This window comes from Falco peregrinus, chromosome 4 (assembly GCF_023634155.1).
Source record: "Falco peregrinus isolate bFalPer1 chromosome 4, bFalPer1.pri, whole genome shotgun sequence".
Classification (NCBI taxonomy): domain Eukaryota; kingdom Metazoa; phylum Chordata; class Aves; order Falconiformes; family Falconidae; genus Falco; species Falco peregrinus.
In genome coordinates, this window is record NC_073724.1 from 118273937 (window position 1) to 118289398 (window position 15462).

The 15462-nt window shown below is 37.6% G+C and overlaps 1 protein-coding gene across 2 annotated transcripts in view; it reads right to left on the reverse strand.

Moving 5' to 3' along the window:
• The window catches only part of ACER3 (alkaline ceramidase 3), a 59572-nt gene that overhangs the window by 17613 nt on the left and 26497 nt on the right, over positions 1-15462 (reverse strand). For both annotated transcript variants that reach the window (XM_005231138.3, XM_027777900.2), the window contains 4 exons: positions 13103-13155; positions 8551-8603; positions 6258-6339; positions 5099-5134 (listed from right to left, as the gene is read on the reverse strand). In XM_005231138.3, coding sequence (XP_005231195.1) covers positions 5099-5134; positions 6258-6339; positions 8551-8603; positions 13103-13155 — 224 coding nt within the window. The remainder of the gene's footprint in view (positions 1-5098; positions 5135-6257; positions 6340-8550; positions 8604-13102; positions 13156-15462) is intronic.

A 15462-nucleotide genomic window follows, 5' to 3' on the forward strand; every position in this document is an offset into this window, starting at 1 on the left:
TGTTTTGTCTCACAGCACTTTTAAATTATAAGCCAAAGAACACCCTTGCACTACAATCGAAACAAAAGGAAACAACAGAAACTCATCATCTTTTGTTATCACTAGACAATTCCCTCTGCTGTTTAAGATGCAAATAAAGCGACAGGTATTTCAGCTTTGAAGCCTGTATCTTTGCAATGGGGAAAACCCCAAAGTCTTACTAATACCCCGTGGATTCCCTGGTATGAAGGGCAAATATGAAGAACATCCTTCTAATTCGCAAATGGGAAGCAAGCATTTCAGGGCTTAGTGTTGGCAGCATTTCTGATGTGGAGGCAGTTAGGCAAGCGATACAGATTCATTTATGCAAGTTGGAGGCAAGGTTGGTACTCCACACTGGGGGAAAGCATACAAAACTGGTTCTCCATCTACCCTTCTAGTACAGAAAGTAGCAACAGCCTGTTATATCCACTTCTCTGTTTCCCCTGCTCCTGGCCTTCTGCCCATCCTTGGTTAATAAAGCCCATTTATCAGCCTCAAATATTAGTGTACACATTGGAAACCGCACCAAGAGATTTTGGATTCTTGGCAACCATTGCTTACCTATTAATAAACCAACCAGCTATCAAAAGATAGCCTAAGTACTTGAGAGCTGGAAATTGTATTTGCAATTTACAACAAAGAAAACAGACTTCTACATGTTCTTGGATTTCTGGAAAATAAATCTGACGAGAGAGAAAAAGGAAGGGCAATCCCCACAATGACACTGAAAACACCAAATAACTCAGCATAGTTACGGCTGGTTTAGTACTACATGTTGCCTTGACAGCTCCTGAACTAACTAATTCAGATTACTAAGTTTGGTCCCGTTTAGAGGCATGTATGTGATGGCAAAGCAACACACAAGTCACTGCTGCTGCACAACACAGAGCAGCTCTGGAGAGCTCTGGAACACTGTCTGCAGCAGCAAACTGAGCCTCCCCTTTCAATGACTTGTAGAGGTGATCCTTTGGAGAGTCAGAGCATCCTTCCACATTCCCTAAGCTATTGTGCACGTAGAAGTACTAGCCAGAATGAAAGCTGTACTCGCTTTCTGGAAGACATCCCCAAACAAGCTGTGTAACAGAGTGAAATGTCTCTCAAATTAGTTTTACACGTGGTCTTCACCAAGGCAATGCCCAAGTAGAAAAAGCTCTGTGGTGAAGACATGCCCTGAAAAGGTCATTTTTCACAGACTGCTTGGCAACCGGAACATGTAGAAAGTAAGAACATATTTCACTAAAAGGCACAATATATTAAGCCACAAGCCTACGACTAACTGTTGCCTTAGCAGCAGGAGGGACTCTGGAGAGCTGCAGGACACTGAGTGAGTCCACACAGATTCCCCAAAATGGGGAGTCCCATGTCTGAACAGGTTGTTCCCTGACATAACATATTCTTCATGCAGTTTCAGGCTCCCATAGCTACTTCTACATACATGTTTCATCCTGTTTTCACTTCTTTCAATGCATTTGCATATTTAACACACCTGTGGAGAACAATTTTTTTTTTTTTTTCATTGAGGCAAATGAAATACCTTTTCTCCCACGCTCACTCTCCCTCTTACCCAAAGTCATCTTAATTGGTAAATCTAATGGTATTTTATTTCTATCACTGTTGCAGAAAATTCACTGGTCATATTATTATGCCATGATCAGCAAACTCATCCAGGCACTCCCTCCCTCCTTCCTTTGGTGATCTGTATGCGGTTTAGAACAATAATAGTTCATATTTGCCCATCAGTGCATGCTCTTCCGTTCTGAATCATTTATCATCCTAATCCTCAAGGTCTCCCGGTTATCTCTGCATCACCTCCTCTGTACTCAGTGATGCCTCCGAATTGTGTATCTTCACAAGCATCACAAGTATTCACAGTACATGACTCTGGTTTTTGTGCTACAGGTCATTAAATAAAAACAGTCCCACTACTGATCCGAGAAAGTCCAGACTGAGACTGCTTTTCATCATCTCCTTTAGTCATTTTGCACTAGTCACTCCCTTAACACTATTTGCAATTCTCATACTGACCTACTTCTCCAGTTTGCTTAGTTTCTCATGGGACACCATAACAACACTTCTGAAACGTCTATACAAAAAAACATTTTAAAAATCACATTTCCTAATGTAAAAGAAACAGCTATTTAACCTAATTTTCTATTTACCTTTTGATTATTTGTTTGCTCAAAATTTGCTTCAAACTCTTGCAGCAGATGACTATGCAAATCAAACAGGTTTTTAGGTCTATTTCATTATTCACATAACTTAGCCCACTAGCTGAATGAGGGTTTTGATCACTAGAAGTGTATGGCCAGCACATGGTATGTAGCAAGTAAACACATCAAGATAGAAAACAATGCTTTGTGGGTGACAGCTTTCTAAGCCGTATCATATTAAAAAGGGAGCTACCCGTAAGGCTTGAGTCTAAAAGGTTAACTGCCAGTGTAATTTCTTCTGCTTCCAGGGCCATCTTATATTTGTGTATCTATGGATCACCCCACACCAGCAGCCAGACTTCCCCCATCCCCTTCCTTGTATAAGCACAAACATGCATGTGGTAAACAGGAATAAGCAACTCGTTTGATTTAAAATTAATTCTTAGGAGACTTTAACCTGTTTTGTTCCCCAATCAAATTTACATCAGAGAGTAGATTTGTGTGCCAGATGGGAAAGAGGGGAGAGGCACAGATGTTTTCTTTGACAGTGGTGCTGGCTTTAAAACAACTAGAAAACCGGCATGCAGGGTTCTTTGGCACCATGAAAATTAGATATAACTTTGCTACAGAGATTTTGACATAAACAAGGTAATACATGCTTGTAAAGGCCACTGCTGTCTTTCACTTAATTGATGAGGCAGTAAAAAAATACCAGATCATTGTCAGGCAGGGAGGTGTTTTTTCCCTTCTAATGATGTGTAGCCTCCAACTGACCAAAGCATGCATCTCATCCCTCCTGCGGTTAAAGCGCTAAGACCTTCAGAGATCTGCAATATGTGGATGAAGAAAAAGAAGTTGGTCTCTGTTGCCACTGTGCCATGAATAACAAACTGAAATCCCCTTCATGCCCTGCTGGCAGTGAGCAATTTATGAGTCTTCAGTTGAGAAGGAAAGTAGAAAGTAATTCACTGAAAAAATGAGGCTTGGATCCTGGCTACTAAATATAATAGGGTCTTTTTCCATTCTTACTGCTCTCCTTTTGGGGGAAAAAAAAAACCCTAGTGAAACAATGAACAATATAAAGTTGTCCATGTAGTTATTCCCCTTTTTGCAAGGCTGACAAATGATGATGATCACAGACAAATAGCTAGAGGAATAAAATGCTGCTCTGTCTCCTGATGCTGCTTTCCAACACAGTTATGGACCAAGATGGTGATTTAAACTATGATTGCACGATCATATTTAGCTTTAAGTCTATGAAACCCATTCAGTAGGAAAATACTTACTGAAATTATATTGAAGGGTTTTGTGTTATTTTTTTTCCCCATGTGCACTCTAAAATAAAGGACAAGCATTAAGAAAATAACCTTGCTTAGTGGTGCAGACAGAGAAATGTTTCCTCCGAATTTACAACGTATCTGGCAAAGAATGTGAAAAAATGAGTGCTGTACTTGAACACTTGGAATTTGGCCATAACTGTATGTTCTCTATAAAAATCAGTCTGGAAAGAGCACTTGTAAGAAGGCAAGCGCTTTTATGGCCCTAAATCTTTTCTACATTGATTCCTCATGTATATATTGTAACAGGGAATTCATATTCTAAACCTAAGAGAAACCAGATGCCAAAAATTAAAGGTCTGGAACAACAGCTTAAAGTTTCCCAGTTTCCTTCTTTCCCAACATATCACAGTATCCGTCACCTTAGTATTTGTGACATGGGACAATACCTATGCCAATGCACCAAACTGAAAAACAGTGAAGCTGTGATGTGTTTATTGCCATAAATGTAGGTTGAGTAGATAACTGATTAAAGAAATAATATTCCAGTATCAGTAGTAAATTCTGCTACTTTGTCAACAAAATTACTTTAAGTCACTGCATAGAAAACCAGTTATAACCAGCTCAGTAAAAGCATCATAAATTGCTGCTTTCACCCCAGCCAGTATCTTCCTGCCAGAAACATAAGTTGGGGGAAAAAAAAGGTGGTCTTTAATTAACATTATATATAAAAACAAACAAACCCTGCACATTTCTGTTTCTCTCTATAGGTAGAGTAACAATTCATGTTTCTAGGAGAGATTATTTGGAGCAGCTGGATATTTATTTTATTCATCAGTGCTTCACTAATCCACCAACAGGAATCACGTATCATTTTTACAAATGCTGATGCAGCAGGCACATTTTGACAAGCGATGGCACCACCAATTTTAGAAATCCAGGCCTTAAAACTCTGTCCTGCAAAGAGCTCAGTGTTTTGCCTGGCAATTTTTCAGCTGTTATCCCTAATAAAAATATCCTAAGTGCTGGAAAACGACTCATGGCATGCATAAACGAGCGTGATTTCTAACCTCCTGTGAAGAGAAGTGATAGAAGTCCTATCCCCACAGGCAACATATCCATGTTAATACTCTTGGGCTGCTACAAAAGGAACCTGTACCAAATATGCCATTAAGCCTGTAAGACCATTAACAGCCAGTCTGCTACGTAACCCTAGAAGACATGCTGTGTTTATAAAAAAAACAACAACCAACCAACCAACCTCATATGTTTAAGTGCAGAGGAGAACATGGTGCTAAGCCACATTATGATGTCAGGTCACAGTTTCACAGCAGCCACTAATGGCAAGAAGTGAACAAGGATTCATTAAGCCCTCCCTCTCACACACACCTTAGCCCATAGCAAGGGTTGCCACTGCTGAAAACCACATGGAATATTAGGTCAAATGCTAAAACACAGCATGCATTAAACCATTCTAGTTTTTCAGGTCACCAAGTAAAAGGACAGCAACGTGACAGACAGCAATGCCGCTTAAAGAAAAAGGCAAATTGCGCTTGCATCTTCCTTCCAGCTATAAAATCCTGTGAAACATTCCGCTAAAACAGCATAGTTTAAAAACAAGATTAGCTTCTCCAACTGAGCAAGATTTACCTGATGGAATACAGGCTCTTTCAAGTTTAAGTAAACCTGGAAAGATTTAAAAAAAAAGAAAAAAAGAAAAAAGAAAAAGATAAATAACTTGCAATAGAGAACTATCATAACATTACTCATCTAAATATTGCCAAGACTTGTTCTGTTAGAACCAAGATGTGAGTGCCTACCCATGCACCATTAAAGTTGATTAAACATTTAAAGCTTCCACTGGCAAAACCTGAGGTTTTAACTGAAGACTTACTTTAAATTAAGAAGCACAAATAGAGACATTAACATTTAGAATCTCCTCATTTAATAGACTTACATACAAAAACGATGCAGAAATTAGACACATTCTCAGTAGGCACTATAAGAAAATTTACTTTGATTTGCTATGATTAGTGTTTTTGACAATGCTTCAATGCCTCATTTTACAGAAAGCTAATAGTTCTTCCTATTGTTAATGCAGTTCATTTAATTTCTGTTTTTGAAGAGAAGGGCACTAGACCTTAGGAATAACATGCCACAAGTGCAAAAAATTGTAGGAGGCACAGAAGAGAACAGACAAGTATTCTGAAGGCAGATGATCTATGATAGTCCTTTTTTAAGAAATAGTTATCAATAAAAATAACAAAGGTGATTTCTCTGTAGGTGACAGCCAGCACAATACTAATTTTATAAATAAAGGTAGCACACTGCACTGAGAAAGGCAATCAAATTAGCCATGACAGTTAAAATTCTTCTAATTTTTTTAACAGCTACATTCCTTTCTTATTCTGGCTGTTTTAAAACACCAGTCAATAACCTGACTGTGTATCGCAGTTCACTTTTTACAGTTGGTTGAACAGGATTATTCTCATTTCTGTAGATGAATTAAAGTAAGGGAAGATGAGGAATGCAGTTTGTCCAAGGTCTCATAACAAGTCAACAGTCACTGTTTCTCCACATTCCTATTCTAGCAACTGGATTACTGATTTTCTTCTTCATCTATTCTATACAGTGGTTTAGATAAAGGTTTCAGGTTTCTCTGGCCAGCACAATTTTCACAACGAAAGAACAATTTGTTCTTCCTGACTGGAAGTGAGAGCAATTCAGTACTGCATGTATAATGTGCTCTCACTGGCAGGAAAACTGTCAATCTACAGGTGAAAATACCGTATTAAAAGAAGTTACTTACTATGCTGACTACGAAGCTGTATGTTATTAACAAGAAAAGCAGTGGATAATTGACTGTGTTCTTGTACTTGAAACATTCATACCTGGAACAGAACATAAAGGAGAACAGTAACATTCATCACTTACCATATAAAGGATGCATTTTTCAAGGTATATTATCACAAAATTTGTGAGAAAATTGATCCAAATAAGTCTTAGGCCCTTCAAGAAACTGTAGCTCCTCCAATAAAGATGTATCCTTTTAATATAGAAATTCACACTTCTACAATAATTGTTTTAAAAAAAATATAGTGTGAAAAAAACCCAATAACCTCATGCATATACAAAAAATAATGCAGTCAGTGGAAAGAGTTTGGGAAGCAGAAATGTTTTCAGAAGGTGCTTAAGGGGTGATAATGGATGGCAAATTAGAAGTGAGTTTAAAATGCAATACAGCTGCCAAAAAACATTACATCTGTGAGCTAAAGGCAGCGTGGGAAAGGGACTGCTTACCAAACAGTGAATTCGAGAGATCTGTTAAAATGCAGATTGTTTATGGCTTCACTACAGTCACAGCGCAGTAAATTTGCTAGATTGGGCACTGGTATAAGTGAAACGTAAAAAAACCCAACAACAACTAATTGCTCCCAGTATGTAAAACAAGTAATTAAAATTACTTCACGATCTCTGCACTACACTTCAGTCACAGTTGTGATGGAATTACACATCCCAGACCAGATCATCAGAAATAAGGTCCAAAAATCCCAACAAAACTGCACTCTGAGAAGCACAAAATCTTTAGGGCTAGAGGAACTTGTCTATGGAACTCCAAGTTACATCCACTTAGTTTATTTGTTTATGATCTTTTGAAAACAGACAGACACTATCATGGATGATTTAACGGAAACAGAGAAAAACCATGCAGGAATATCTGTGGGAAAAAAATTAATTTTAAGACAGCGCAATGTGCTACATTGCAAAGCGGTTTGCCACAGTAATTATATAGCTTGAGAGTCAGTAGGACTGAATGACGTATAAGGGAATGTCCTGTGCAAAACCACCCCACCACCTACCCTGAAGAAAACCAAAACGATTATTAAAGGCCTACTAAACTAAGCATTAGCTCATTCTTCAGAACATTTTAATTACTACCAAGCATACATTCACAGAATCTTATTAGAGCTATAAATGCTGTAACAGGCTTCAACATTCTTGAAGAGAATAGAGTAACCATTGCACAAAATAAGAACGATTATTTTTGCAAACAGATTTTTATAGCCACTTCTCATCCTTTTCTCCAATCACATTCAAATCAGACAAAATAAATACAAAGGGAATTTCAAGGAGATAGTGGAAATATTTGCATTGTAGCTCCCTAACAGAGGCATTATGTTTCTGGTCCTGAGTTAGCACAAATCATGTAAATGTATGAATCACAAACTGACAGTAATTCCACAGATGTGGGTTTAGTCCTACAGCATCCCACCTCCATTGCAAGCTACCAGTAATTGTCACCAAAGACATTATAATATTCAATGACTGAATATTTGATATGTTTAAAAGCAGAAAGATAACCTTTGTCTTTTTGACTGCACCAAGTTGATTTATCATTTGGATTTTCCAAGCAACAGAACAAGTCATGTTAAATCCAGGCCTTGCAGCAACAGGTAAGAAAAAGCCAACTTATGGTATCTTTACAGTCACCAAATGCTACATTGCTCCCAAAATGAAACGGGAAAACATCCTGGCATGGCATTAAGCTGGCATGCATGTTTCAAGACACTCTCCACAAAAATATACACTCTTCATAAAATGAATTTCTTTAATTTTCCAGATGAGTGGAAAGCAGGTTTAACCAGAAATCTAAAATTTGCATTTGGAGTCAGACTACATCACAGAAATACAGCTCCAATAAATTACAATGTTGAGAATTTTGTCAGCATTACTGAAGTTGATGTTATTATGCCTACTGTTTACATACCAAGTAACACTGAGCTCTGGTTGCATACTACATAAAGTCTTTAACAAGAGGTTGTTTTTTTTCTTTTTTTTTTTTTTTCTCCTGAAGAAACACTGGTAAAACATCTCTAAATTACCAAACATCTCTAAATTAGCAAAAACTAGCACTAAGGCCAGCCTGGTGCTCTAACGGCCAAGTCATAATGTTGTACTGTTAGCAAAACTGAGATCTCACTGAAATCAGTTGAAGCTTTAGTGTCACCCTCTCTGTACACTAGATTGGGCTTCACAGAATCTACATTTCAGAAGTTAGTATTTCATAAATATTCAGGAAAAAATATTTAACAAATACTTACAGGCAGTAAACAAACACGCAACAACTGTATATCATTGGCAGTTCATCCAACAGCTATAAAAAGCAAAGACATCAAAACATGAAAACTACTTTTAGCTTGTGTAAGTTAATTATGTAGAAATAAGTTTTAAGTCATCTGGATACCCACCTTCTTGACTGTTACTTCAGTACACGGCAGTGCTAAATCGTAGTCTTCTACTGAAAGCTTGCTTCATTAATAAGCTTATTTCTCTGAATCTTTTGACTATTACATTTCATAAAAGTCGGCATGTTCAAAGAATCATGCCATTTTCACTGCTTGTGCCTCTTGAAACATTTAAAAGAATTAGTTGTGTAAAGTCAGATTGAATAAGACTACCCCATTTGTAGCCTGCTCAATACAGCCAGTAGCATCTTCTTACTTCTGTATGAACTTCACAGAGAAACTGAAATAATTTTTTTCTATAACATAAAATCAGAACTTTAGCCCATTAGGAAGTACCTTGTGATGTGCTTGCATGTTTACTTCCTAATTTTGGAAATTTATTATGTTGTTTTAATTCAGAGGCAGGGTTGGTTTTTTTGGTTGGTTGGTTTGTTGTGGGGTTCCTGGTTTGTTTTTTTGTTTTCAAAATTATGGCTGCCACATAATGTTTTATTGTCTTAAATAATTATTATACTTTGGGAGAACACTGATGTGTTACAGCTAAGCCAATTATTTCTCCAGGAACTTGTTACCTTAATGAAGACAGCATTAAAATAGTAATCACAAGAGAGGTAATTTCTCAAAAACAGGTATGTTCAAAATTGCCATTTATTTATCATTAGAGGGGGAAAAAAATTTAAAAAATCGCAGCATTATTTTCTTCTAAGACTTTTTTCATCAAAGAACATTAACAAATTGCTGCTCCTAAACACAGAGTTATGCTTACCTCCTCTTATAAAAGACTGAAAATCATGAAAACGCAGAAGCATACAAACAGATCAATGAAGATCCACTGCCTCTGATTTCTTATATGTTAAGCAAAGGTTAATAGTTAGGCATCTTAGAATTGTTAGACCAGGTTTGACTCTTATGAAAAACCAGAACTGAATGCAAACAAGACTTTGATCTTTTCCCATTATCACTCTGAAAGTTCTCGATGGCCACGTCTGTACAGAAATTACCTTGCTACTACTGTTACAGGGTACTTAATGTTCAGAACCATGTTTTTCTGAATAATGAAACACATTAAAAGCAATAGCAGCTTTCACAAACCCTTTTACAAAGCCAGCCTGATTCTACTTGGTTTGGGAGAATGTTTCTAACTGCACAGACAAAAACTTTCTTTTAGATTTCAAATTAGATACTGCCAAAAAAGTTAACTAGTTCTTTACAAAAGGAGAGAGATGTATTATCCCGAGTAGGAAATACTAGTTTTTTGTGGTTTTGGTCATAGAAACATCAGGAAAGTTTCACAATACTGCTAACAGATCTATGGACTAGCTGCTCCTGAAAGGGCAGATCTGTCATCTTCTTCACCCACACTCCTACTGCTTCTCTTCAAGTGAGGCAGTTGTGCTCGTCTGATCCATGGTGAGCCAGATCCAACAGATGATCCAGCACACAACTGACCTTGCAGAAAAAGGTTTAAATCCCTGAATCCATGCATTAGAGGGTCAGGGACCACAATAGGTAGCACAAATAAAGTAGCAGAAACAGATGGCAGCGGAAGCTAACAGGCATGTTAGGTGGCACCTTGCCGTCACATCAGGTTATCTTTGCTGTGATGCATTAGAGAAGAAAAAATGGAAGCAATAACTGAAATCAGCTTTATACTAACAGTTATTATTTATAAGTTCAGTGATATGCTTTATCAAGTCTGATTAATTCATGAAACTCTTCAGGAGTGTGAGTCATTCAAGGCCTCACGAAAGATAATGGCGGGGGGGGGGGGGGGGGGGCGGGAACAAGTAAGAAATACAATAGAGCAAAGTTTTTCAGATATGGACAGCTAAGTACACTCTTAAGTTTATATGCTGGCAGCATCCCAGGAACATAACGGTAACATCAAAGAGCCTCTTAAAGGATCCTAGTTAGAATTTGCTTGCAGAAGACAATGGCTTCTGTATCCAAAGGAATTAATTGATGCTTCCAGAAATACTGTCAACAGCATGTCTGAACATGTCTGAACAATGAAGAAACATGGATAGAAGTAAACTCAGTGAGCTGATTTTTCTGGTTAAATAAGCATTTTGGATTCTTGAGGAATGCACAATCAAGCAGATTCCCATTAAATGAGAGGTGATTGCTTCAGAAGTATTCTAAATAACTGCTTTCAAGAACAGAAGCTTTCATATTTCTCTTAATTAAGCAATCTGAATTGACAGTTTATGGTATTAACATTGCAGAACAAAGGTTAAAAAAAAAAATCTCTTCAAACAGCTATCAATGCTGACTTTAAATCATAACAAGAGATAAATTGAATGAGAAAAGATTATTTGCTGGTTGAAACGTTTCCTCTTCGTGAGCTAGCAATCAAGTAATTACGGGCCACTTGCAGATTTCACTTGGCTGCCAAAATACTAAGAGTACTTTCTCTGCCTCACAGGAAGCCTTTTACACCAGTTGGAAAAATGATGCATGACATTCCTGCTCCCCTCTCATCTGCCTCTGCCCAACCCCTTTACTTACCACAGTTCATGAGCCCCTTAGTTGTTCTGATGCAACACCAAAAGTACATGATAAACAGCATTAAAGTGACTTGGATTAAAATGGTCTCTAAAACACACACAGACACACACACCCCAACCAAACAAAAAACCACGTAAGAATGTTTTAAGCCTGAATAATTTTAATAATCCAGGTTTCAGGGCGCCCTTGCTCACCTCTGCATCAGCTTAACAAGGGGGGTCAGTCTCTCCTCCCAAATAACAAGCAATAGGACAAGAGGAAAAGGCCTCAAGTTGTGCCAAGGGAGATTGGATATTAGGAAAAAAATTCTTCACTGAAAGGGTGGCCAACCATTGGAACAGGCTGCCCAGGAAGACAGTGGAGTCACCATCCCTGGGGGTATTTAAAAGATGTGTAGATGTCATGCTTAGGGATGTCGTTTAGTGGTGGACTTGCACTGCTAGGTTAATGGTTGGACTCAATGATCTTAAGGGTCCTTTTCCACCCTAAATGGTTCTACGATAGGAAACACTGGCAGGGTTAGGAACAAGCAGCTGAGGGAAGAGAGATGAAAAGGTGCAAATTCAAGGCAGTTCCACCACTGAAGAGGATACAGGTAAATCACACCTCAGTTTGGGAGGGAATGGTGAAATGGATCTAGAAACCACCTTTTTCATGCCAGGAAAAGCAGCAGATATTCTTACGTGGCGTCAAAATCATGCTCTATGGAAGCTGACAGCACGTGCCAGAGATATAACACAGAACATTCTGAAGGCAAACGTCACTATTGATTGTAATTCAGTTCAAGTTTAAGACACCTAACTATTGGTGTCCACACATCCAGTGTCCCATCTCATCATGACCAGTAGAACCCAGGACACAATTAGCTGCCAGGGCGCAGGTCCCTAATGGATCTGAGATGCTCTGCACACACCCAAGACTGGCAGATATGATGGGGGGTGTGGGGTGCATCTGAGAGACCTGAACCCTTTGTGGGATGGCAGCTGGGGGCCAGACAACACACAGGGTCTCAAACGACACTAGACACCTGTATTCAGACAAACATTATTTAAGCTATGACTTAAATTATAAGGACATTAATACAAATTAAGTTATGACAATATTCCATGACTCCACGACTGCCAATGGAGACTAGAGAACGATTCAGCCCAGACAGCTGGCTCTCTAAACTCCACTGACTTAATTGTATTTCCATGGGCTACAATGGCAGCACAGACTTCCAGCACACACTTTTAAATGTAGGTTTCTTAATTCCGAACGGAATCCTACTCCACCTTGACTTTGATTAAAAGATTAATTTTCTTAATCTTCTCAGACCTAAAACAGGACAACAGGACAAGACTCCTTGCGTCCCTTTAGAAAATGAGAAACACCAGGACCAAATCCTTACACCCAGGGATTTATTACAGAATGCCTTGAGAATAAGGCTCAACTATCGCTACTCAGAAGACACTGACTTCAGTATTAATCCTACCAGTATATCTATCTAGATAGAAAACAAAAATGGGAAACATTAAGATGCAAAAAAGTATACATTAAAGAACACTAACTCTAGTCTATACTGCTTGCTATTAAGCAATACGTAGGAATTTTAAAATAACTACTTGAGTGAAAAGGGATTATCATTTCCCAAAGGATAAAGTGTCTTCTACCAACATAAGCAATTGATTTTAGCTCTTACTTTAGATGCAAGTATATATACTTACATATCTATTGATGGAAAATATCTACTGAAACAAGACCTGCAACTACTCTTTGTTGAAAGCAGGAGTCACGTACAATGATATTTAAGGTAGAATAACTCACACTACATGAGTTTCATCTAGTCAGAAAAACAACAATGTGACTATACAGTGAGATACACACATAAAATAATTCACAGCTACTTATCAATGCTCACCTGCATTTCATACTTCAAGGTCATGTGGAAGCACCAAGATCCCAATCCCACAGCTGAAAACAAATCAAAACTATGGTTAGCATAAAAGTCAACATGTAAAACTTTCAGGTGCATTAACTTCAATGCATTAACTCTACCAGGAAGAAAAATTAAAACATCAGCATCCCATTGCAGGGACAAAACCTCAAGTCTTCCACAGCCTTCTACTTTACACTTCTGTCACTAGTGATGCCCTCAAGTTTATACTTCTTGGATGGTGGATGTCCTCTTTCCTTCCTCTCAATACTGTCTCCTATGAACTGGTATAATCTCAAGGAGGATAGGAGCGGAGAGAACCCAGAATGAATGAACATTACAATTCTATTTCTCCTCTTTTTTTAATTTTAATTACATTAAGATTTATCTATCTCAAACCTTCTATAATGCAAAGTGCGATTCAACTGCTAGTACTCCTGAAAGCCTGTGATATTTCTGCTTACTGTCCAGTTTTAGAAGGTAAATTTTACAAGGAGCTTTTAGTCAGCTCTAGAAGTAGGAATTAATTGCTATTAGAACTCAGAACTAGAAATTCAGAGTAAACAAAACCCACACAGTATGGATTCATTTTGTGAAATTGCCATTTCCAAAACCCACACAGTATGGATTCATTTTGTGAAATTGCCATTTCCAAGCCTCTTTCTTGGAAGCTCGTCCCTCTATGCAAAGACTTTCATTTATTTTAAATACTTTATTTTTAAAGTCCAAATTTACTTCTGAAATCAATTTATGAAATATCTACTTTGCCTACACACAGCTTTTTCAGTTAGACAAGGACAATATATCTTGGAAGTTAGATTCGACTGTTGAGAGCAAAGCTGGGGAAGTATTTAATGTATCATTCATTACTTTGAAATGTGATCAGTTAAAAACTCTCATTAAGCACTAGCTCATTTTTATTTTGCAAGAACAAGTACATTAATGTGATGTCTTGTCTTCCTTCAAGAAATTATGTTTTACCTCAGACTGTGGTTTCAGAGAAAACCGAGTAATTTGCACTCAAACCTTCATCACTGGGTAGGGCTGCTGTGCTTTGCTGCAAGAGGCTAACCTTCTCTACATACAAGTTAGATTCCACTGACACACCAACAGACCTCTGTCTAATAAACCGTGCATGTTGTAAATGATTCCCAAGACAGTTGATAGAAATGTCTGGAGATGTTTCTTTAGGTGCTATAAGACCAGAATTGTGATTATTACACATACTCAGTTAAATGAAATACCTAAGCACATAACTGTACTGAAACATAAAGCTGTACTACAGCTAGATTTAAAAACTTATTGCCAAATATGTTAAGGTGATTCATTCTCCGGGAAAATTAAGCACGGCTGTCTACCAGAACATAAACAACAATATGCACTTCTTTAAGTTCTGATTAAATTGGTTCGCTACTGAAAAATCTTTCCAAACAATAAGCAACAACTCTTTTTCACCTTCATTGAGATTTTAATGAGAAATTCTCATAGCCATTTTTCTATGCATACAGAATATATCACAACTACTGTTCATTCTGAAGAAAAAAACCCATTAAGATCATCATTAAAACAGTACCATCCATTATCCTGGCTGTCACAGTCATTTCAGCACCTCCATGATACAAATGCTTACAATTTGTAACAAGTGTAGTTTTCAAATATGGGCAACATCATTGCATAAGAAATTTCAACTGATTTTAAATTAACAAAATATGTAATTGGGGGTTTATTTTTTTGGGGGGTGAGGTTTTTGTGGGGTTTTTTTTGGTTAATGTTACTGGGGTTAATAAATCTCAACAATCAGCTACGAACTCCTCCAATTCCTCCTATATGATCAGAAGTTATTTCTAGATTATTTTTCCTCTCCAGTCTTTGCAGAAATCAAGAATGCTGCAGATATTAGTGTTTCAGGCCATAAATCCTGTGACTACAATTAATTTCCTAAAATAATAAAACCCCTTCATGCTTCTGTGTAATGATCACACTTGGAAGTTTCTTTGATTATGAAATTTTACTATGCATTGGAGAAAGATACTTTTGCTATATTTTGTAGCAATACAATAGTTATCTGAAAAAGAGAAGCTTACAGGGACTCGTCAGGTGGTCTTTCCCAAAATAAAAATCTCTACTGGAAATGGCTGTAATACTGCTTGCTGCAGTCTTGACAGAGCTCATGAGCACTGTCAAGTCTGGTATTTAAGTGCATTCAGCAGATAACCCAGAATGTTATATGACTAGAAATTTTATGACTAGATTATTCATCAGATGACGCTCTCCCTCTCAAGATTGCACAGACATTTCCTCAAACACTATCGTGGTAACTACATACAATAGCAGCATTTTGAAAA